Raw genomic sequence first — 25,934 nt, 5'->3', positions numbered from 1 at the left:
CAAAGAGCCATGTAAACATTAAAGATATCTCTAAATGATTATGTTAATAAAGTAGAGAAAGAATAGATCAATGAATTGTGCATGCAACTAAAAAAAACCCCAACAACTTTAAACCTCCCCAATTGTATACCAAATTGGAAATACTGAAAATCAAAGGAGAGATGAACATAAATTGAAAATAAGAAAATTATTAAACTAATGAAACTTAAGAGCTGGTTTTATGGGGGGAGGGGAGAAAAAAACAATAAAGTTGATAAATCCTTAGTTAATAAAACCAAATTACCAGTATCAGAAATGAAAAAGGTGAATTCGCCACTAGTGAGGAATTTGTCCAGTTATTTGCCAGTAAGTCTGATAATCTAAATGAAGTGGATAAATATTTACAAAAATGTAAATTGCTCAGATTAACAGAAGAGGAAATAGAATACTTAAAAAGCATCTTAGAACAAAGAATTTGAACAAGCCACCAATTAACTCTTTAAGAAAAAATCACCAGAGCCAGTTTATTTCACAAGTGTATTCTACCACACATTTAGAGAACAGTTAATTCTAATACTGTATAAACCATTTGGAAAAACAGGCAAAGAAGAAGCCCTGCTAAACTCATTTTATGACAAATATCATTTTGATGCCACCTAAGGCAAAAAGAACAAAAACACAAAACTAGAAACTCATTTCCCAAATGACAATTAATGCAAACATTTTAAAATTTTATTTAGTATTTTATTTTTCCCCAGTTACTTGTTAAAACAAGTTTTAACATTCATTTTTAAAACTTTTGAGTTCCAAATTCTCTCCCTCCCCACCCTCACCCTTCTGCCCATTTAGAAGGCAAGCAATTTGATATAGATTGTATGTGTCTAGCCATGCAAAACACTTCCATAATAGTCATCTTGTGAAACAAAACATAGACACCCCCCCGCCAAAAGAACCTCAAGAAAAATAAAGTGCAAAAAAGTATGCCTTAATCTGCATTCAGATACCGTCAGTTCTTTGTCTGAGGATAGGTAGCATTTTTCATCCTAAGTCTTTCAGAGCTTTTCTTGGGTAGTTGTGTTGCTGAGAAGAGCTAAGTCATTCACAGCTGATCATCCTCTAATATTGCTGTACAATTCACTTTACATCAGCTCATATAAGTCTGTCCAGGTTTCTCTGAGAGCATCCTGCTCATCATTTCCTTTAGTACAATAGTATTCCATAATGCAAAACATTTTGAATAAAATCCTAGCAAGGAAATTATAGTAATATATCACTGGGTCATACACTGTGACTAAGTGGGATTTATACCAGGAATGCAGGCTGCTTCAATATTAGGAAAACTATCTGCATAACTGAGCATATCAATAACAAAGAACAAAAATCATGATTGTCTTAATAAATGCAGAAAAAGCTTTTGACAAAATATAATTCCCATTCCTGTTCGGTATGCTAGAGAGCTTAGGAATAAATGAGGCTTTCCTTAAATGATACCAATCTAAAATTGTCATGAAACATCTATAACAGGGTGAGCTAGAAGCCTTCCTAATGAGATCGGGGTAAAAGATGCCTATTACCAGTACTAATATTAAGTATTGTACTAGAAATGCTAACTATAGCAATGAGAAGAAAAAGAAATTGAAGGAATTCACATAGGCAGTGAGGAAGCAAAACTATTACTCTTTGCAGATGAAATGATGTTATACTTAGAGGACCCTTGAGAATTATGTAAAAAAACTAGTTGAGGGAACAGCTTTAGCGGAGTTGCAGGATATAAAATAAACATATAAATCATCAGCCCTTCTTGATATTACCAACGAAGTCCATCAGCAAGAGATAGAAAAATTCCACTTAAAATAACAATAGTGGTGGTAATAATAATAATAATAATAATATAAAATACTTGGGAGTCTACCTGCCAAGACAAACTCAGAAAACATAACAAAATCACAAAAGGCTTTTCATACAAATAAAGTCAGATCTAAACATTTGAAAAAATATTAATTGCTCATGGTTAGGCTGGCCAATATAACAAAAATGACAGTTCTACTTAATCTAATGCCATATCAGACTACCAAAAAATTACAGAGCTAGGAAAAAAAAAATTTCCTGAAGAACAAAAGATCAAGAATATCAAAGGAATTAATGAAACAATGTAAAAGTGGCCTAGCTGTACCAAATCTCTGTATTACAGAGTGGTAATCATTAAAACAACTGGTACTGGCTAAAAAACAGTAGTAGATCAGTGGAATAGTTTAGGTACACAAGACACAGTAATAAATGACCATAGTAATTTATGAGAAATACAAAGATCTAAGCTTTTGGGGCAAGATCTCACTATTTGACAAAAGGTACTAGGAAAACTGGAAAGCAGTTTGGCAGAAACCACTGTATACCAAGATAAGGTCCAAGTGGATACATGATCTAGGCATAAAGGGTAATTAATACCAAGGACAAATTAGGGGAGCATAGAATAGTTTACCTGTCAGATCTGGGAAGAATTTAGGACCAAATGAGAGAGAGCATTAGAAAAATATAAAATGGATAATTTTTATTATATTAAGACTTTTGCACAAACAAAACCTGAGCAGCTGAGATTGAAAGGAAAGCAGAAAGCTGGGGAAAATTGTTTTTAGCAAATGTCTCTGATAAAGGTCTCATTTCTAAAACAGAAAAAGAACTGAGTCAGATTTATAAGAATGTACATTATTTCCCAGTTGAAAAATTATTAAAGGATATGGACAGGTAGTTTTCCAGGTAAAGAAATTGAACCTGTTTTTAGTCATATGAAAAAATATCCTAGATCACGACCCATTAGAGAAATGCAAATTGAAACAAGTGTGAGGTATCACCTCATATGTATCAGATTGGCAAATATGACAGAAAAGGACAGTGATAAATGTTGGAATGAATGTTTGAAGATTGGGAGAGTAATGCACTGTTGGAGTTGTGAATCGATCCAACCATTCTGGAGAGCAACTTGAAACTACACAAAGGGCTGTAAAACTGTGCATACACTTTGACTCAGCAATACCACTACTAGGTTTTAGGACCTGTTTGTATGAAAATCTTAATAACAGCTTGTTTTGTGGTGGCAAAGAATTGGAAATTGAGGGGATGTCTATCAGTTGGGGAATGGCTAAGTAAGCTATAATATGTATCACCACTAATATGTAAATATGTTTTGTATGATTTCACATGTATATTCTTTGTGCTTTCCTTCTCGGGAATGGGGGAGAAGAGGAGGGGGAGAATTTGAAACTCCAATTTTTTTTAAACGTTTTTACATGCAGTTGGGAAAAAATATCATTTTTTATAAAAATAAGATTGTATCCCCTTCTGTAAGAATGATAATATCTATCTCAAAGGGTTGTTGTGAAGATCAGATGTGACCATATTTTCAAAATGTTTCACAAACCTTAAAGTGCTACATAAATTTGCTATCATAATTCTACCACACATGATACCAAAAATAAAAATATGAAGTGGATTACACTGAATTTACATGTGGAACCTAATCTGAAATCTTGATTGTTTACAATTAATTTTTTTCTATGTCAGTATTATATGTCAAGCATCCTGACTTACTTATAGAAAGGTAAACTGGTTTTAGAGGGGTTTTGAAGCATCCTAAAGCTTAAAGACTCTAATATATAATAATGTGTTTGTCTCAAACAAGTGAAAAACTGAAATTTGAATCTGAGCCTGCATTGTCGGAAGATGAAATGAATTCCACAATTAAATTAGTAAAGCATCTCTTTGTATATTGATTGAAAGGGAAGGTTGTGTGGGAAGTCAAAATGTGATATATTAAAGAGTTCAAGTTCCATCATTCCCAGTAAGTCCATATTTCATCATTATATGTAAACATTTCAGTATAATATTTTCACTTACAAATATTAATAATTGAATTTACCTTGGCCAATTCAGTCAGTTCGCTTTTATTTTTTTTAGTTGTTAAAATGAAAGAGTTGGGTGAGATCATCTTTAAGGTCTTTTCTTTCTCCTTATAATCTGTGATCTTACAGATATAATTTATATTTTCCTGATGGCTTAATACATTACATATTGTATATGTACATACATACATACACAAAATAGATCATTTATTTAGTGCTTTAGTGTTCCAAAGTATTTTTTCATTATTCTGTTAGAATGATTCTGCGCATTTTATTATCCCCGTTTTATAAAGAAGTGAGACACTGAAAGGCTAGATAACTTTCCTAAGGTCAGTGTCTTGAGATGGCCTAAGCCCCTATCTTCTGACTCTATGAACTATTAGTACCTGTAATCTAGTTATACATGTTTGCATTTTTCAAGGATCTTAGTTACTCTTAAATATCATTCAGGATTAGGATTTTTTAAAACATTTTATTTTTACTGAGCATTATCTTTCTCATTCTTATTAAGATTGGGACAGGGAAAAACTACTTGAAGCATGGATGTCTAATCCAGAGAACTGCTGCCAACGTTCAGGTGTTCAAATGCCAACCCCACCTCCAAGTGGGTACAATGCCTGGGACACACTTCCTTCTCCTCGAACTCCGAGAACAACTCGCTCCTCTGTCACTTCTCCAGATGAGATTAGTTTATCTCCTGGTGACCTGGATACAGCTTTGGTGTGTATTTTTCTTGAAACTGATCATTGCCCTTATACTTGAACTTCTAAATGGTTATAATTTCCTTTTGCTTCATGAGTTCTTTAAAAAAAAAATTGACAGGCGGTGGTTGCTGCAAGCAAGAAATAACATCACAATATGTGAGATACATTTGGTTTGATTTATTCCTGAGCCGCTATCTCTACAGTAAGTCTATTTACCCCTTACAGCTAAAATCAGAATTAGTCATTTTAAAAAACCCCAAGAATAATAGTAATGAGAAAACCATGGTATACGATTGAAATGCTCTAACTCTGAGTTACCAAAACAAGTAAATGAAAATCAAAATATGTCACATAAATTACAGAAGCTACATCAGTTCTGAGTATAGTAACTTCGTACAGAGGTTTGTCTAATTTAGTAGTGGTAGCTAGGTGGCACAGAGGATAAAGCCCTGAGTCTGGAGTCAGGAAGACCCAAGTTCACATATGGCATCAGACACTTATTAGCCATGACCTTGGGCAAGTCACTACACCTCTGTTTGCTTCAGTTTTTTCAACTGGAAAATGGGGACAATGTAGCATCTACTTCCCTGGGTTATTGTAAGAATTACATGGCTAATATTTGGTAAGTCCTTAGTGCAGTGCTTGGAGTATAGCAGGTAATATAAATTCTAGCTGCTGCTGTTATTGTTATATTTATGATTTATTAATTGTTACTGTTATTAATAAATGATAATACTTTAATTACCTCAATAAGAAAAAGGCTAGTCTACTTGTAGGTCAGTCTTCCTTAAATGCTTCCTATGTGCCAGATACTGTGCTGAGCCATGAGATGTAAAGAATAAGCAAAAGATAGTCTTTACTCAGTAAGTACCTGACTAGTGGTTGCTTAAAGCCAGGTTAGAATATAAACCTGTATTACAAATAAGGATGAAATATAATTATGAGCAATGTTGTCTGATACAGAGAAGTAAGTATGGAGCAAAACTGTTGTTTAAATAAAGCTTGGAAACATCTCCAACTAAGAAGTTCTGTCAGCATAGAGGGTGGTGGTTGTTTGTTTAAACTTTCAGTATAGTTGGTTTCCTTTGTAATCTTATGTATTTTATGTATTAAAAAACATTGTTCTGAGGAAACCATAGGTTTCCATGGGCCTTCTACCTTTTTTAGATAATCAGTAATTCTCATGTTTGATAAATTAAATTTTTACCCCAAGTTTTTAACAGTTTGTGGCATTTTAATGAACTATAAATCCATATGTACTCTAATGCTTAAAAAAAAGCATTAGAGAGTAAAAATGAGTAGAAATTCATTTGTTTCTCCATGACAGTTGAATATTATGGGAAAGAATTTCATTTATTTTTCCTTAACATCAAATGAAAATGTATGAAAATTTTAAAATATTGAATAATAGAAAATATATGATCACATCATTGTACTGAAAATAAAGACATTTTTTTCTTCCCTATAGCCTTGACAGTTAGGTTCTCCAGGGCCTTGTGTCATCAATCATTCTCTCTTATCCTCAATATTTTTCTCTGCTGGCTGTTCACAATCTCCCTTCAAACATATCCAAGTATTTCTTTATTTGCTAAAAAGGAAAACTTCCTTTGGCACTGCCATTCTTTCAGACCAGCATCCTGTATTGCTGCTTGCCTTCGCTGCTAGATTCCTGGAAAAAGTACGCTTGTATTTTCTTCCTAGGCAGTCATTCTGTGACTCTCTCCTACCATGGTCTTTCCCCATCATTTAGTAAAACTGCCCCCTCCTGGGGCATCAGTGACACTTTCTTAGTCCTTATCCTTTTTAAAATTTTCCTTCAGCATTTGATACCATTGACTGTTACCTTCTTTAGCAGTTTTTATGTCCAAATACACATCCCTCCCTACCCCTTCTCGCTTTAGTACTTTTGTTAGCTTCCAGTTCTCTTGTCTCTCTCACTCTTTCTTCTTGGTCTTGGCTGTTTTGTTATTCTCTTTTCCACCCCAGCTATCATAGAACAGCCTTTTCCTCAGCTCATTTCTCTGTTGTCTTTACACTCTCCCCTGTTTGTAGTCTGTGTGGATTTTCTTGGAACTCTGTGTATGTGCCCAGGTTCCTTCCTCATCTAGCTGCTTAAAGACCATCTCCAGGTAGGTGTCTTGCTGGTATCTTAAATTCAATATGTCCAAAATGGAATTCATTATCTTTCCCGCTTTTCAACTTACTTTATTTGGCAGGTACCACCATCCTGTCAGCCCCACAAACCTCAGATTTTTAAGTTCATCTTTGATGCTTGTTTTTCTTTTACCTCTCACATCCATTGAGTTTCTAAGAATTGTCAATTGTTCCACCTAGCACACATCTCTTTTTCTGCTGCTCTCAAACTACCACCACAGTAATTCTGGCCTTCACATCTCTTGGTCTATTAAATTTCCTCTTCCTCCTTCCAGTCTCATCTATTCTTCACTCAGCTTCCAAAGTTATTGTACTCTCAAAATTTTTAGAAATTTCTAAAATATATACTTCTTTTCCTGTTATTTCACTATCTCCCTTATCTGGTCCCCATCTACCTTTAAAATATCATCTCATTCTTTGTTCATTTATATACTCTAGGTTCTAGCCAATCTGGGCTGTTCTCTCTTTCTTGATCTTGTTTTACCCTTTCTTATCTCTCTGCATTTGGTTATAGGATCATTAGGATCCAAAGCTGTAAAAGAAATCTGAAATATAATAATTCTTACAGTTGAGGAATCTAAAACATAGAGGATTTAAATGATTTGTCAAAGGCACATATTCAGTAAGAGCCAAAGCCAAGATTAAAATCCAGATCCTTCTCTTGTATAACAAGCTTAACAAATTTCTCATCTCCTAGCACAGTGCCTGGCACATAATGGGTATTTAATAACATATATCTATTAGTTGTTCAATTATTTTTTACTTGTTCAAAAACCGTAGTGCCATTACTTGCATTTCAAAAGAACATTCTGTCAGTCTAGTGTGGTGCACAACTGAAATGTCTTGAATTATTTAACTAAAACAAAAGCTCTTCATTTTTTATATGAAAACCAGCTTTGGAAGTATAATTTTGCTTTGTTCATTCTTACTGTACCTGTCTGAAATGTATGTACTTAACTTGATTCAGAAGATACCCAAAGAAGCTCTTTTCAAGACACAAAATGGGTGGAAGTGGAATGAAGTGTGGTTATCTTCCTGAATGTCATTTTGACTTCTTAAAAATGCATCTCATTTTTTTTTGTTTGCAGGATTCCATTTCCTAATATACAGTTTTTGGTATAGTTATATGATATCAAAATACAGATTTTGTTAAAATCATTCAAGCTCTGCAATGCAAATTGATGCTTAAGCATAGCCACTCCACTTTTTGCTTTTTTGATATTTACTGTCTAACATTATTAACCAAGTTACCACTTTTTAGCATCACAAATTCATTATTTTAGCCCACTATAGTACAGTCCCCAAATTGGGAAGTGATCTCAGTGGCTATCTATTCCAAGTCACATCTAAACAGGAATAATTGTTACCATATAACCAATAAGTTGTCATCTAACTTTTGCTTTCAGATCTCCAGTGAGGGAAGAGCTCACTGCCTCCCTAAGCAGCCCATCTCACTTCATTTTGGATACCTCTAATTTTTAATGAAGTCTTATCATAAGTGCCTGACACATAGTAGTGGATTAACAAATGACAGAGTGGGCAGAGTGCTAGTCCTGGGGTCGGGGAGACCTGCATTTATACCCTGCCTAAGATACTTTCAAGCTTTGGCCCCTCTAGTCCCAAAGTCACTTCAGCTTTCACAGCTGGTTTCTTCTTCCTTAAAATAGGGATAATTAACAGTTATTTCATAGAGTTATTTTTAGAATCAAATGAGATACACACATATGTAGCATTGCAATCTGTTGAGCACTATATAAAAGCCAATTGTTATTATTAACATTTATTGATATATTCCACTAATGACTTAAAATCATAAATGGTATCCTTAGTAAATTTCTGATTACACTAAAGTATTGTTTTGTATATTGTATTTTTAACTTATTCTACAGTGTGACATTTGTATGTGCAATATTTCTGTGTTTGAAGACCCAGTGGATATGCCATGTGGACATGACTTTTGTCGAGCATGTTGGGAAGCGTGAGTATTATATGTAACAGTATTTCTTACCAGATAATGCCCCAATTTAGTTATAAAGTATCTTGCATTTAAAACCTTTATGATAATGACATTTTTTACTAGTATCATAATTTTACTGAAATTCTTTGTAATTGTAATTCTTATCAGAGGGGAAAGTTTTTGTTTTGCTTCATAAACAATGAGTACATTTTTAGTATTTTACTATTTTGTTATCTATTAATATATGGAAGCTATCATGAAGCATTGCCTGAATATATCAAGACACGGTTGTTAAAGTAAATGTGCTAACATTTTAAAGAAAAAGTGTGGTCCCAAAGAAGAATTAAGGTTTTTCTATTCAATGGTTCCTTATACCAGAGACATCATAGGTCCAGTTTCTATCTCCTAATTGAAAAATTACACATGTTGGAAACAGGAGATCATTTTTACTTTTGAAGTAGTTCAGATGCAAGGTAATAAAGGCAGTGGGAATATAAAAGCAAAGTACAGCTGAGATAAAATGTTTTGAAAACAGAAGGGAAAGAATTAATACAATTGAAGAAATTGAATGTGCTAGAGAAGGAGAGATAAGTATGGAATGCAGGGGGCCTTGGAATTTGAGGAAGTTGAGATATAAGGAAGGAATGACTCCCTCTAAGATTAGCAGAGAATCATGAGAGTAAGGTAGAGACATGTTGAGGCAGAAATGAATTCATAGCTCTCTTCTTTTTTTTTTTTGTTATTTATTTAATATTTTTAGTTTTCAACATTAATTTTCACAAGAGTTTGAATTACAAATTTTTTTCCCATTTCTACCTTCTCCCCCACTCCAAGATGGCATATATTCTGGTTGCCCTGTTCCCCAGTCAACCCTCCCTTCTGTCACCCCACTTCCCCCATACCCTTTTCCCTTACTTTCCTGTAGGTCAAGATATATTTTTATGCCCCAATGCCTGTATATCTTACTTCCTAGTTGCATGCAAAAACTTTTTTTTTGAACATCTGCTTTTAAAACTTTGAATTCCAAATTCTCTCCCCTCTTCCCTCCCTAAGAAGGCAAGCAATTCAACATAGGCCATGTGTGTATCATTATGCAAAACCCTTCCACAATACTCTTGTTGTGAAGAACTAACTATATTTTGCTCCTTCCTATCCTATCCCCCTTTATTCAGTTTTCTTCCTTGACCCTGTCCCTTTTCAAAAGTGTTTGCTTTTGATTACCTCCTCCCCTTATCTGCCCTCCCTTGTATCATCCCCCTTTTATCTCCTTCTTCCTCCTTTCCTGTGGGGTAAGATACCCAGTTGAGTGTGTATGTTATTTCCTCCTTGGGTCAAATTTGAAGAGAGCAAGATTCAGTCATTCCCCCTCACCTGCCCCCTCTTCCCTTCCTACAGAACTGCTTTTTCTTGCCACTTTTGTGGGAGATAATTTACCCCATTCTGTCTCTCCCTATCTCCCTCTCTCAATATATTCCTCTCTTATCCCTTAATTTGGTATTTTTTTTTAGATATTATTCCTTCATATTCAACTCATTCTGTGCCCTCGGTCTACATATATATGTATATTCCCTTCAGCTACCCTAATACTGAGGTCTCATGAATCATACACATCATCTTTCCATGTAGGAATGTAAACAAAACAGTTCAACTTTAGTAAGCCCCTTGCGATTTCCGTTTCTTGATTACCTTTTCATGCTTCTCTTGATTCTTGTGTTTGAAAGTCATATTTTCTATTCAGCTCTAGTCTTTTCACTGAGAAAACTTGAAAGGCCTCTATTTTATTGGAAGTCCATATTTTGCCTTGGAGCATGATACTCAGTTTTGCTGGGTAGGTGATTCTTGGTTTTAATCCTAGCTCCATTGACCTCTGGATTATCATATTCCTAGCCCTTCGATCCCTTAACATAGAAGCTGCTAGATCTTGTATTATCCTGATTGTTTTTCCACAATATTCAAATTGTTTCTTTCTGGCTGCTTGTAGTATTTTCTCCTTGACCTGGGAGCTCTGGAATTTGACGACAATGTTCCTAGGAGTTTTCTTTTTGAGATCTATTTGAGGAGGCAATCTGTGGATTCTTTCAATTTCTATTTTACCCTCTGGCTCTAGAATATCAGGGCAGTTCTGCTTGATAATTTCTTGAAAGATGATATTTAGGCTCTGTTTTTGATCATAGCTTTCAGGTCGTCCACTAGTTTTTAAATTATCTCTCCTGGATCCATTTTCCAGGTCAGTGGTTTTTCCAATGAGATATTTCACATTGTCTTCCATTTTTTCATTCCTTTGGTTCTGTTTTATAATATCTTGATTTCTCATAAAGTCACTAGCTTCCACTTGCTCCAGTCTAATTTTTAAGGTAGTATTTTTTTCAGTGGTCTTTTGGACCTCCTTTTCCATTTGGCTAATTCTGCCTTTCAAGGCATTCTTCTCCCAATTGGCTTTTTGGAGGTCTTTTGCCATTTTAGTTAGTCTATTTTTTTTAAGGTGTTATTTTCTTCAGTATTTTTTTGGGTCTCCTTTAGCAAGTCATTGACTTGTTTTTCATGGTTTTCTTACATCACTCTCATTTCTCTTCCCAATTTTTCCTCTACTTCTCTAACTTGCTTTTCCAAATCGTTTTTAAGCTCTTCCATGGCCTGAGACCAGTTCGTGTTTTTCTTGGAGGCTTTTGTTGTAGGCTCTTTGACTTTGTTGACTTCTTCTGGCTGTATGTTTTGGTCTTCTTTGTCACCAAAGAAAGATTCCAAAGTCTGAGTCTGAATCTGAGTCCATTTTTGCTGCCTGGCCATGTTCCCAGCCAGCTACTTGACACTTGAGTTTTTCGTCAGGGTATGACTGTTTGTAGAGAGTACTTTGTCCCAAGCTTTAGGGGCCTTGTGCCATTGTTTTCAGAGCTATTTCTACCCAGCAAGCTCTGCCACACCAGCACTCTTCCTCCCCCAAGAACCGCCAACCTGGACTGTGACTCAGATCTTAAGCAGGCTCTGCACTCCTGCTCTGATCCGCCACTTAATTCCTCCCACCAGGTGGGCCCGGGGCCAGAAGCAACTGCAGCTGTAGTTCTGTCCTCAGAGCTGCAGCACCTCCACTGCCCCTGGGCTGGGGTGGCATGGCCCAACCGGGAACTCCTTTCACTCTGTCCCCACAGCTTTTCCCACTAACCTTCTCTGTTGTCTTTGGTATTTGTGGGTTGAGAAGTCTGGTAACTGCCACAGCTCACTGATTCAGGGCACTAAAGCTTGTTCTGCCCGGCTCCTGGTCTGGTTGGTCCAGGCACAGCCCATACTGGGCTCTGCTCTGCTGGGCTCCCAGTTCTGTGTGATAGACCTTACCCAGCGACCATCCAGGCTGTCCTGGGCTGGAGCCCCGCTTCCGTCTGCTATTTCATGGGTTATGCGGTTCTAGAATTTGCTGAGAGCCATTTTTTTAGGTTTTTGGAGGGACCTGGAGGGAAGCTCACCCAAGTCCCTGCTTTCCAGCCGCCATCTTGTCTCTGCACCCCCCCCCCCCCCCCCCCCCCCGCCGCCATAGCTCTCTTCTTAATTTCATCTTGTGGACTTCCATTGTGCCATGAGAGCCAAGTGGAGGAAGAAGCGAATGCTTAGACTGAAATGCAGGAGGAGAAAGATGAGGCAGAGGTGCAAGTAACTAGACTATACTGATCCACCGAGGCCACAGGGGCAGAGATTGAATGAGCCTTGGTGATGTTCTCAGAAAGGCAGAAACCTTCGGGAGACATCACCCACCCTACAAAGTACTCTACTAGCTCTGCCATCTGATAAAGGATTGTTACCACCATTTGACACCTCTCTGACAAAAGGGCATGCCATCTTTTAATGCAGATTCCACCTACCACCCTCTTGACTTTGTGCCATGGTCCTTTTGTCATTCCAGACTGATTGTTTTCTTTGTGGCTAAGTCTAGCACACCCGTATAATAAATCCTCTCTACTTTCTTGTTTGAAAAAAAATGAGTTCATAAACTTTTCTCTTTTTACAGAATTCCAATTGTACATTTGATTTAAAGTCTTTTATCATCAGTTTATACTTTACTTGATTTGTCTAAGTGAATCTATGGAAATTTTTTATACAATGGGGAAAAAATTAATGTTGAAGAGTAGATTAAAACAAAAATTGAGTATACAAAGAGTAGCATGATGGTTAAAGAAATACAAGCAAAAAAACATTTTTAAAAGTCTAAGGTTAGTAGCTGATCACAGAATAGAAAATTGTAAAGTCACCATTCAGAACAATACCCAAAGGCCATTTTTCACTTGATTGGAGAGTCAACCGAATGGATTGTTTTAATAACAATAATAGCTAGTATTTATGTAGTGCATTAAGGTTTGCAGAGCACTTTACAGATGTCTTATTTTATCCTGACAACAACCCTGGGAGATTGGTTTTGTTATAGTCCCCATTTTATGGATGAGGAAACTAAGTAAGGCCAGAGATGACATGACTTGCCTAAGGTCACACAGCCAGTAAGTGTCTGAGGCTGGATTTTTGAAATTTGGGTTTTCTTGACTGCAGGTACGGTACTCTGTATACTCTGCCAATTTATAGGTATTTATGATTAATATTAGATCTCTCAGGCAGTGTTTCCAGATATGAAGAAGAGAGTAGTATGTTAGTGATGTCGTTTGTGATTAAGGAGAGAAGATTTTAGCAAGATTTTACTGTTACATTTAAATTCTACTTATTGTTCCATGTATCTTTAATCAACCCTATCCCACAGGGACTAAGCAAAATATAATAATACCTTGACCTGAAAAATAAGTTATAAAGATACTTTTTTTACTTTTTATCAGATGAGATCCTTTATAATGCATGTAATCTGCCCTGCCATTCAGCCTTTAGAAGCATTCAAAACAAATATAGAAGTTATTGAATTGTACTAAGTTTTTGACAAGTAATGCAATTTCAGACTGATATTCATTAGTTTAATATAGCCTTTGGTGTTCTTATTTTAGTTTTAAAAACAATGTAAGTTATTTTATGGTGTATCTTTTGGGGGGGGGGTGTGAGGCAGTCAGGGTTAAGTGACTTGCCCAGGGTCACACAGCTAGTAAGTGTCAAGTGTCTGAGGTCAAATTTGAACCCAGGTCCTCCTGACTCCAAGGCTGATGCTGTATCCACTGCGCCACCTAGCGGCCCCAAGGGTGTATCTTTCTTTAAGACTGTTAGATAAGAAAGCCAGATATACAGGAAATGTAATTTCAGAATTGATTTTATAAAGATTCCCGAAATTATTCTTTTAAGTAGTTGGCTAAATTGTCCCTTTAAAATTTGATTGCTATACAGCATTTCTTGGTAAGAGAAAGGTATGTATGTATAAGTACACATATGCATACACACAGAAACAAGTATAACAGTTAATTTAGAGGAAAAAAAAATCCTAATTGTACCTATAAGATAATGGGCCCCAATTTATCATTTATAACCTAGATAATTAGGATTTATTATATAACCTTTCATAAAACATTGACCTAAATTGTTGCTATAAACGAAAGTGCCAATAGTTATACAACCCACTTGGAATGCTATTGGAACCAAAACAAAATATTTTCCTATCTGTATATAACACCATTACGCAGCCATACCTTGAGCTGTTTTGTGCCGTTCTATTAAAAGTATTTCCATTTGTGTGGCAAATAGAGATTTGTACATTGCATTACATATAGTATCACTTCCAGTACTCACAGGTCTGTAAGGTGGTATTATGGTATTTATCACTATTTTATAGATGAGGAAACTGAGGCTGAGAGAGAGGTTCTAGTTACCTCCCCATGGCACACAGCTGTTAAATAATGGAGGCAGAATTTGACCCTTGCTCTTCTTGATTCCCAGATCCTGCACTCTTTTTAATAGCTTATTTCAAGACTCACTAGTTCAGATCCCACCTGCTTCTGGAGGCAGTTCTAGGCCTTCCTCCCTCCTTCCCAACTGCTAGTGCCTTCACAGTTAGATAACCTTCCATCTACTCTGTATATATTGTGTGTGCATACTTGTATACACTTTGTCTCCCCCTTGAAGTCAGGACCATATTTTTGCCCTTTTTGCATGCTCAGTGCTCAGCGCAGTCCCTGGTAAATTGTAATCACTAACTGCTTTTGACTGTTGATTAAGCAGCAGCAAGGTGGCACTGGAGGTGTAGTATTGAATTTGGAATCAGAAAGTCCTGAGTCCCAATCCTTAGATTTTTACTAGCTGTGTGATCCTGGGCAAATCACTTAACTTTTATCAGATTCAATTTTATCAGTGACAGGGAATGAAGGAATAATATCATTTATCTTATAGGGTTGTTGTATGAACTGAGATAACATATATAAATACTTCTAAACCTTTACATTTTATATATATACTAGATAACATTCTTGTTTCTAGCTGAGATAAGGGAACTAGGGGAGTATGGAATAGTTTATCTCTCAGATCTGTGGATAAGAGAAGAATTTAGGAAGAAACAAGAGATAGAGAGCATTACAGGATGTAAAATGGTTATAACTCTGATCACGTTAAATTTAAAAGGTTTTGCACAAACAAAACCAGTGCAGCCAAGATTCAGAACACTGGGGGAAATATTTTACAGCAAGGTTTCTTTGATAAAGGCCTCATTTTTCAGAGAGAGAGAACTGAGCCAATATTATAAGAATATGAGCCATTCCTCTATTGATAAATGGTCAAAGGATATAAACAGTTTTCAGAGAAATGAAAGCTGTCTATAGTCCTATGAAAAAATGTTCTAAATCACTACTTATTAGAGAAATGCAACACAAAGAAACTCTGAGGTATCACGTCATACCTATCAGATTGGCTAATATGACAGAAAAGGAATATGACAAATGCTGGAGGGCATGTGGAAAAATTGGGACCCTAATACACTCTTAGTGGGGTTGTGAACTGATCTAGCCATATTGGAGAGCAATTTGGAACTATGTCCAAAGGGCTATAAAACTATGCATGCCCAGCAACACCAATACTAGGTCTGACGCCCAAAGAGTTCAAGGGAAAAGGATCTGTCTATATGTACAAAAATATTTGTAGTAGCTCTTTTTGTGGGGCTAAGAATTGGACATTGAAGGAATGTCCATCAGTTGGGGAATGCCTGAACAAGTTGTAGTATATGATTGTGATGGAATACCGTTGTGCAATAAGAAATGATGAGCACGATTTTCAGAAAAACCTGGGAAGACATATATGAACTGATGCAAAAGAAAGTGAGCAGAGCCAGGAGATCATTGTACACAGTAACAGCAGTATTGTACAATGATTAACTGTGAGTGACTTGGCTATTCTGAAGCAATACAGTGATCCAAGAAAATTCAGAAGCACTTATGATGATAAATGCCATCCATCTCCAGAGAAAGAACTGATAGAGTCTAAATGCACATAAAAGCATACTTTTTAAAATTGTTTTTCCTTTTTTTCTTTTTGTGTTTGTCTGTGTTCTGTTTTGTAACATGGTTGATATGGAAGTGTGTTTTGCATCACTGTACATGTAAATGCTATATAAAAGTGCTTGACTTCTCGAGGAGGGGTGAGGATAAAGAAGGAGGGAATTTGGAACTCAAAAGTTATTTTTAAAATATGTTAAAAATTGTTTTTACATTTAATTGAGAAAAATAAAATAAAAACATTAATAAAAAAAGGATAAGGGAACTGGAGAAAATGCATAGGTTGCCCCAAATGATCATGAAGATAAGATGGGAGTTGCCATACAAGAGTGGACTAAAAAAATTTAGTATTTTACAATACAGAGTACCAAAGATTGAGAACAGTAGAAGTAAGAACAGTTTGTGGGAGTTTCACAAGCACAGATTTTAGCTTGGTAAAAGGCAAAACTTTAAGCATTTAGGGCTGTCCAAAAATGGAATGAGTTACCTCTCAATGTAACAAGTTAATAGATTAATAGATTTAGCTATGGAAAGGACTTTAAAGCTTACCTATACCAACCCCCCTCATTTCACAGATTAGAAAACCAAGACCCACAGAGGGGAAAAATGACTCACCCCAGGTTACAGATAATTTAAGTCTTTTTACTCTAAAACTATCCATCTTTGCTTTGAGTCTTGCTTTCTCCCTACCAGAAGTATTCAGGTAGATAGATGCTGTATAATAACTTGTTAAGATTGTTGTAGAATATTTCCTGTTTTTATGTGGATTAGACTCCTTTGCCTTTCAGGTCCCTCCTGAGTTTCAGAAACATTTTGTTGTCTTTAAAGTCATAAAAAATAACATTATACCACAACTTGTTCAATGAATTCTGGAACACTAGATCATGCCCAAGGTCACATAGTTTTTAACAAGTGGCAGGGCCTGTACTCAGGCATGTACTTTTCTGACTTCAGCATAGTGTTCTTTTCAATGCTCCACTATGCTTGTAGTGATCTTCTTGACCTATCCTGACCTTTTATGTTTTACATATAAGAACCAGCTTTTGAATGTGTTGAAATGCTGTTTTGGTTGTTATGGTATGTTTGTCCCATCCTACAGGAAAAATCACCCATAATAAACTTAATTCATTTATTAATCATACAGAGAATGAATGAGAGAATTGTTAAGAACAGGAAAGGGTAAGTTTTTTAGGAGTTTTTTGTTCATAAATATCAGTAGTGGGCTCAGTTTTAGATATTTTAAGATATCAGACTGACTTAAAAAGGTCTTTTTACATGACATTCTTATTTTGGGATCACAGTACCATAAAAGTTCATAATTTTGTATTCCATACCTTTTTCCTTGTCTTTCTCCAAAACAACTACATTTGTAGACATTTCATTCTAATGAAAAACAATTAAGTGACAACACAGAAGTCAATTTTGAAAGTTATCTTTTAAAGAATTTCAGTTTTATAAAAGTCTTAGCATAGCTTTAGGGCTAGAAGAATCATTAGAAAAGATCAGGTTAACCACCTTTTCTTAGAAAGGAGGGAACTTGGACCCACAGATTTTAAGTAGGTTGTCCAAGGCCACCCAAGTAATGAATAGTAGAGCCAGGATTTGAACCTAGGTCCTTTGATGTCAATCCAGTGTTTTTTTCTTTACAGTGTCTCTATTTATTTGACCTCTAATATGGGATTAGTATCACATGTTTGTCCTAACCCAGAAAAACAAATATGTGACTGCTGTGAAAGTTAATGTTTTTCTATATAAATAATTTTTTACTCCATTTCCCTAACAATAGGGATTTAAATTAAGGCCGTTACAGCAAAAGACGTACTAGAAAATAGTCCTCATTGTTATCTGGTAGTTGTTATGACTTCTATGTTAACTGATGTCTAACAAAGCAATGAATGCTATAAGTCAGATCCTCTAGTAAACCATGGCCTACTTCTCCACCCTAGAAACTGGTCTTGTTCTCTTGTTGAGATTTTCAGCAATTCTGAGTAACTTTGGGCATAGAGCAGTTCCAGGCCTGAACCAGAGCTTTGAGTCTCCTCCTTGGATGAACCAGAATGAGCCTGTGAATAGTGTCAGCTTCTGTATGAGCAGTGGAACCCTTGCCTTGTAAATCTCTGCTGGGATGAAATCAGCACCAGGTGCTTTGCCACAAAAGAGGAGCCTAATGGCAGTCAGTACCTCTTCTTCAGTTGGGAGCTCAGCCAGAGAGGGATTGACTTCAACCTGAGGTATAAAGTCACTGTCTTCCCCATATCTTACTGATATATACAAGACTGGAAAGCCCTCTGCTTAATTTATTGAGCTTCCTCATTGCTACACATTTGCACAGGGGAAAGCAAATAATGTTTATGCTACCTAAACTCATATAGTACTTCTTGAAGTCAGAAAAGTACACGCCTGAGTATAGGCCCTACCACTTGTTAAAAACTGTGTGACCTTGGGCATGATCTAGTGTTCCAGAATTCATTGAACAAGTTGTGGTATAATCTTATTTTTTTATGACTTTAAAGACAACAAAATGTTTCTGAAACTCAGGAGGGACCTGAAAGGCAAAGGAGTCTAATCCACATAAAAACAGGAAATATTCTACAACTTCTTGAGTATACAAACCCAGTAGAAGAGCAGTCAGCAAATATTCATCAAGCACCTTCCACATGCCAGGGACTGTTCTGAATGCTGACACATTTTAGAGAAAGGGCTGGTGCTATACCTGCCTTTGTAGCTGCAATGGCCCTGGCTCCTCTGTATATATTCCATTGCCACTATGCACAACTGCAAAATGTTCCTTTGAATGCAAACTCTTATTCCGACTCATAAGCATTGAAGTAGGGGTTTTCTACCTTCCACAGTCCTTTGGAGCATATTGCTCTTTTGTAACTAGCCCAGAGAATTTAAATGAATATTTTTAAAAGGATTAGTCAGTAAAGAATTTGGGTTACCTTTCAGTTTTCCATCATATTCACCACTGTTCCCTTTTTGTTAAAAGTATTTGAGAATGGAATTAATCTGCAATCCAACTATAATGTGATTCATTAACATATTTTAAATGGCATTAATTTTTTACAAAATGGAAAGAAGACTTAAGTATAGAATGGTAGAATATCTGATCATTTATTTTTGTATTTCACTTAATATTTTGCAGTTCATATGTAATAATCCTTTTTATGCCTTCCATTGTCATTTCATTGTTTGCGATAAAGAAAAATTGGCTGCATGTGCCTCCTAAAGCAGAAGTTTCTTCTTTTTTCTAACAATTAATTATTTCGTAACTTTGATAGGTTTTTGAATCTGAAAATTCAAGAAGGTGAAGCCCATAACATTTTCTGTCCAGCCTATGAGTGCTTCCAGCTGGTACCAGTGGATGTCATCGAAAGTGTAGTTTCCAAAGAGATGGACAAACGATACCTACAATTTGATATTAAGGTAAATTAATTAAGTTATTTAACTGAGCAAAACATGAGCTTGGCTTTATTATTTTAATTTCGAATCCTCTATACATCTATTTTTTACTTTAAAACCTATTAGCAATCATACCTCTGACTCATAGATTCAATTCAAGAAACATTTATTAAGTGCCTGGTATGGGTCAGACATTGTGCTAAGTGCTGGGGATTCAAGTAAGAAAGAAAAAAAAACCAGAGTCATTGCCCTCAAGGAGCTTACCATCTAACGGAGGAAAATAATAACACACAAAAGGAAGCTGAAAGGGATTGGAGCTGGGGGTGGGTGGGGAAAGAATCCATGGGGAGTACCAGCAGGGGGCATGGGGTTTTGTGGAATTGAAGCCCTGCAGAGCTGCTGATGGAAGGTTGGGGGCATCTATAAGGAAGGATTTGGGGAGGAGTTTAGTACTTCACCTTCTAACGTCAGAGGGGATGAGTTGATGAAGGTGTAGAATATCAAAACTTGAGTCATTGTCCTGCTGCTCAGCTTCTCCTTGGGTGGGGCACGGCATTCTTTGGAATCAAGCAAAGAGTGACTGCTAATGGAAGATAGAGTGGGAGCTGGGAGTGACCTCAGGCGTATATTGCAATCCTTCCATACCTGAACAAGAATCCTAGTATGCCTCCTCTAGCCATGGCTAGGAGAATCCACAGCCTCCCGAGAGAGGCCCTTCCGCTTTCCCATAGCTCTAGGAGATACCCATACTCAGATCTCTGAGGCAGTCCTCAAATAGCAAAATCTCAAGGCCTTTCGCTTGCCTGGATAATCTCCACTATCACAATCCTCCTTACGATGTGACATCCAGAACTAACGCAAGACTCCTGACATGGTCAGCATGCCTAGTCCTGGACACCATTCTTTTCCTCACACACCCTAAGATTAGTATTTGTGGCTACAGTATCATACTGTGGGCCACATTATCTTTTTAAAAATCCATTAAATGGAGAGGCTATTGACCAAGTTCCTTGTGATTTACATCTCAGTGACTCAATCGGGCACTGCCTTCAAGTCACTTATGTTCTGTGAGGTGAAATAACACTCATAAATAGGTTCAAAACCTGTAAAAGGAATTTTTGTAGTGGGGAAGGTGCTTGAGCATGATTTGAAGTGAGGGACAGATGCATCCTAGGCATGGAGGGCAACACTGGAAAAGGTACAGAGCCTGGAGGTGGAGATGTGTCGGGTATAAGAGTCCCTTTTGACTGGACAACAAAGTACATGAAAGGGAGTGATGAGGGCTAAGTCTGGAAAGGTAAGCTGAAGCCGAATGGTGAAGGGCTTTAAGTGTCCCACGGAGGAGTCTGTATTTGAACCTAGAAGTAGAATGGAGGCCATTGGAGCTTCTTCAGCAGGGTGGGTCATGGGCAGAGCTGGAATTTAGGAACATCACTTGGTCAGTTGGGTGGAAGATTCAGGTACAGAAGAGAGACTAGATCTGTGATGTAATCAGTGCGGATTTCCTGAGGAGATCACAATCTATCCGTTTTCTCATTCAATTTCTTAAGCATCTATTATGTATCTTATTTTGTACAAGTCACATATGACTGAAATATGAGATAAATTTCACCTGTGAGGAAATTACTAGAAGATGTGGCATTTGTATAAAGAAATACAAAATATATTAAAAATGATATCAAGTGTGAGATTAGCCACATTTTGGAAGATCGCTAATACCTGACGACAGCAACTTCTTTAAAATGATAATTTATTGTTATAGATGCTTTCTCTGGTCACTCATTTAACTGAGGGAAAGAATACTGCTTTCAGAAATTTGGAACAAAATATATCAGCTATTTGTGAAGCAAACTTTATAATTCATTCATCATATATTTATCATTAATAGGTGTATACAGTATGCTAGGGAAGCAGTGGGGCAGGTTAGGGGGACTGAATTCAAAGACTAGTTCCTGCCCTCAAGCAGTTTATAATCTAATACAGTAGTATTAGGTAGGAGGAGGAGGAGGAGGAGGTAGTAGCAACAGAGCTATGCTTTGAAGAAAGCCCCCGGATGCTAGAATGTGGAAGTGAATGAGAATAAACTCCAACTCTGGGGAATGTATCCACCCATGAAAGATGGTGAAAGAACATTGCATGTGGCAGAACAGGCATGCAGTTTAACTAGTAGAGAGAGCATAGGAATGATGAGATGAGAGCAGAAAGATGAGCAGGAATCGTGTTGCAGAGGGCTCTAACTGCTGAACAGAGAAATGCTTCTTTTGTCCTGGGGGCATTAGATGGCCACTGCAAAGTTTTGAGAATAATACAAATTTGTAATAACCTATTTGGCATAGATACATAACTTTTTACTGCAGTATTTTGATATATGTGAGTAAGATCATAGTAAAGTGGGGTAACCTGGGCCTAGGATTTGATAAGGCATGACTGGGAATAGGACTAAGTGGCAAAGGGATTCAAGGGTAGATGATTTGTGTATGGCCACAGCAAGTCTGCCATAGGTCAAAGAACAAAGACTAGGTAGGTATAGGAGTCAAACTGAGGGAGATTGAAAGGTAGAAACTGTTGTTTAAAGAAAAGAATCTCAGAATTCTTGATCACAGAGGTAGAATTGTTATAGGTGTTAGAGCAGGGGTCTCACCTTCCCTTGGTAATGGTGAAGTAGAGTGAAGGTGGAGGTGATAGGAGTTTTGGAGATTGATGAATGAAGATGGTGGTGAAGATTCTCAAAGAGACATTGATATTGTGTATATTAAAGTCCCCAAATATGAAGGCAAGGACAGAAGTGGATAAGAAGAAGAAGAGCCACATGCTGACATTGAAAAACAAAGAATTATCTGAGTTAGAAAAAAAAATTTGGAACAGGTGCAACAAATTTGAGGTAGTGAACCTCAAAGGAGAAAGTACTAAGTGATGGTGGCAAAGGGACATTCTAGAAATTAGGGTGAGGTGCATGCAAGATAAGTCAACCAGCATTTCTCAGAAGTAGGTCAGTTTTTTTGGTCATTAGACAGTGACCTCACATTTATTTTTTTAATCAGTGTTTATAGATATCTCAAAACTATATGATTCTTAGCTACCTTTTCATACCACCCTTATCATAGAAGCAGAAGGGCCTTGCCTAGGACTTGGAGCCATCTAGTGTTTTTCTTTGTTTTGGCCAAAGAATTCATCATCTTGTGACCAAATTCTGAGCATGAGTTCCATACACTGAAGAAGGCTGGTTTTCAGATAGCATAATAATGTTTAGCATTTATATAGTGCATGAAAATTTGCAACACACCTTACATATATTATCTTATCATATCCTCCTAATGTCTGTGGGAGGGAGTCACTGTTATTATCCCGCTTGGATTCAAACTCAGACCCTGCTGACACAGAGTGCAGCCCTCCACTGCAGCCTCAATACAGTCTGCCCTGGAGCTGTACTGAAACCTAACACAGGTTTTGTTTTTCAGGCCTTGAGTACCCAGAGTGAGTTCGGTGCCCTAGTGAGGTTTTAGCATATGCCTCTGTTAATGGAATGGAAAGTTAGAAGAATTATCAATTTTAATACCTCAAACTGTAATCTTTCACAGGACTGATTAATAATTGCTTAGTTGGCTTGATCTAACTTGAGAGTTTGATTTAATATAAAGAATAGATGGTGGGTACCTTCTTTCACAAAACTAATTTTGTTATCATCCCAGCTCTGTTACTCACTAAGTGACTTTGGGTTTCTTATCTTAGCCTCTGTTTCCTCATCTGGAAAATAAGAATAATATTTACACCACATGTTAATGTAGGGTTGTTGTAAGGAAAACACTTTGTAAACTTTAAGGCTTTATGTAAATATGAGCAACTATTACGCTGTTCTATTTGATCGACATGATCTGTATTTTGAGTTCATATCATGCAGACCAATGACAGAACATTCAAAAAATAAATTCTGTTTTGAAAAGTAGGTGAACTTTTTACTTGGATATAAAAACATAGTGAATTGGGTGACACTGGTCACAGTTAAAGTGCTCTTTATAATAACATTTCGTAAGATCAGCTGTATTTGGCAAGCAGTCACATTAAACTATAACTGAAATAAATTATAGTTTTAGTTTATGTTTAAATGACAAACCATAATAGTTGTTAAGTTGATTGTAATTTTTTTTTAAATGCTTTGGCAGTGCTATTTTAATTTTATTTCAAAGGTACTAGACCTGGCTTTGTTGCATTAGACAAATGCACATACATTTAAAGATTTAGAGTCAATTCTTACAAATTAAAATAATTTTTTTTCCTTGTTATTTTCTTTCACCCAGGCCTTTGTTGAAAATAATCCTGCAATTAAATGGTGTCCTACAGCAGGCTGTGAGAGAGCTGTCAGACTAACAAAGCAGGGGTCAGATACCTCTGGTTCTGACTCACTCAGCTTCCCACTGCCAAGTGCTCCTGCTGTTGATTGTGGAAAAGGACATCTCTTCTGCTGGTTAGTAATAATATAAGTTAGTCTCTTTATTTAGTAGACAGAAATATAGGAATAAACTTTGTCATGGATTTTAATAAAATTTTATCTAGCTACCACATTCTAAGGCTTGAATTAAGTGGTTAACATTTTACATTTATGAATCTTTTTAAGTAACAAGTTTACTGTTTCACCTTTTTTAAAAAATTTATTTAGTATTTTATTTTTCTCCAGTTACTTATAAAAAACAATTTTTAATATTCATTTTTAAAACTTTGAGTTCCAAATTCTCTCCCTTCCCCCTCCCTCCCCCCAACTCCCATTGAGAAGGCAAGCAATCACATATTGCAAAACACTTCAAGTTTAATAAATATTTGTTGAACTGAACACAAAAAAAAGGAATATTTTATGTTTTTCAAAGTTGCTTTTTGGGAGGAAAGGTGAATTTTCAGGGTTGCAGAATGAGATGAGAAAACAGTAATGGATTGCTACTTGTTTAATACTTACTAATTGAATTGTCATTCAGCAAATATTTATAAAATACCTATGAACTGGGGCCAAAATGGAGATAAATAAGCATCTCTATTTAAATTCAATAAAGATGAATTTACCATAATATATAAGTAACTTAAAAGCCTGTATGGAATGCACAGGAAAAATAAAGGATTTAAGAGGTTTAAGTTCAGAAAAGGAAGAAATAGAGGGAAAATACTGTGAGAAAAATTAAGAGGCTGGCAAATTGATTACTGTGTCTGGAGAGACTTAAACATAAGCATATCATTATCGTGGTTCCTTCCTCTGACCTAACTGCCCTTGTCTCTACCCACTCCCTGTCCCAACTGACATTGCCACTCTTCTCCCCTGCATCTCATTGATTGTTTCATGGTTACTGTGTTAGGAAAAGCATAGATTACCAGAGTTAATGTTTTGTTATAGGAAATTATATGCAGAAAAGTGTATTTTCCACAAACTCTAGCTAAAGATGACAATTTTGGGGGGTCACAGAAACCTAAACCCCTTTTTTCCCATAGGTCCAACATATCAACATTCGTGTTTTTGACTTTCCTCTGTTCTCTAGGAAAATCCCCCCCCATAAATTAATAAACTTCATATAAGTAATTCTTATATTTTCCTGTTATCTTAAAAAAAAGTTTGCAGTTATCAATCATTTATTGTTTTTCTTCCTCCAACTTCTCCCCATTCAGTGAAAAAAAAAAAAAAGAAAGAAAGAAAGAAATACAGAGGTCTTTTATCACCTCAGCACAGTCAACCAAAACAAATTCCCACCTTAGTCACATCTAAAATTTTATTTCTTATAATTGGTCCATAATCCCTCTGACATGGGGTTGGGGTGAGGGGGAGCATTCTTCATTATCATTATTCTGCAGTCATGGTTGATCCTTTTGTTAGTTAGTGTTCCCAAATCTTTCAAAATTGTCTTCATAATACTGTTGAGTATAAGTTATTCTTCTGGTCCTGCTCATTTCACTGTATCAGTTCATACAAATCTTCCTTTGTCTTTTTGAAGTCACCTTTTTTTTCCTCATTTCTTATACCACAATAACATTCCATGTCTTCACATACGACGCTTTTTCTAGCCATCGCCTTATCTATGGTTAGTTTTCAGTTTCTTGCTATCACTGAAAAAGCTGCTATAAATATTCTTGTACATATAAGATCTTGTACATGTCATTGATTTCTTTGGGGCTAGACCCAGCAATGATATAGTTTGTTCAAAGAACATGCACTTTCTAGCTATTTTTGTGCAAAATTCCCAGTTGCTTTCCAAAATGGTGATAATCAGGTTTTCCAGCAGTATATCAGTGTTTCTGATTTCCTGTAGTCCCTCCAAAATTGTCTTTTTTTAATCAGTTTTGCCAATCTGATTGGTATGACTTGGAACCTCAGTTGCTTTAATTTGCATTTCTATAATTATTAGCAATTTGGAGCATTTCCTTCATACAGCTATAGATACTTGGATTTGAACTGCCCGTTCATATGTTTTTACCATTT

At 36.3% G+C, this 25,934-nt stretch overlaps 1 protein-coding gene across 2 annotated transcripts in view; it reads left to right on the top strand.

Moving 5' to 3' along the window:
- The window catches only part of ANKIB1 (ankyrin repeat and IBR domain containing 1), a 145,135-nt gene that overhangs the window by 78,628 nt on the left and 40,573 nt on the right, over positions 1–25,934 (top strand). For both annotated transcript variants that reach the window (XM_036761895.1, XM_036761893.1), the window contains exons 6-9: positions 4,387–4,595; positions 8,623–8,711; positions 19,363–19,507; positions 23,779–23,945. In XM_036761895.1, coding sequence (XP_036617790.1) covers positions 4,387–4,595; positions 8,623–8,711; positions 19,363–19,507; positions 23,779–23,945 — 610 coding nt within the window. The remainder of the gene's footprint in view (positions 1–4,386; positions 4,596–8,622; positions 8,712–19,362; positions 19,508–23,778; positions 23,946–25,934) is intronic.

Source organism: Trichosurus vulpecula, chromosome 5 (assembly GCF_011100635.1).
Source record: "Trichosurus vulpecula isolate mTriVul1 chromosome 5, mTriVul1.pri, whole genome shotgun sequence".
Taxonomy (NCBI): domain Eukaryota; kingdom Metazoa; phylum Chordata; class Mammalia; order Diprotodontia; family Phalangeridae; genus Trichosurus; species Trichosurus vulpecula.
Note: the sequence above shows the minus strand (reverse complement) of the source record. Positions and strands in the feature narration are given on the sequence as shown.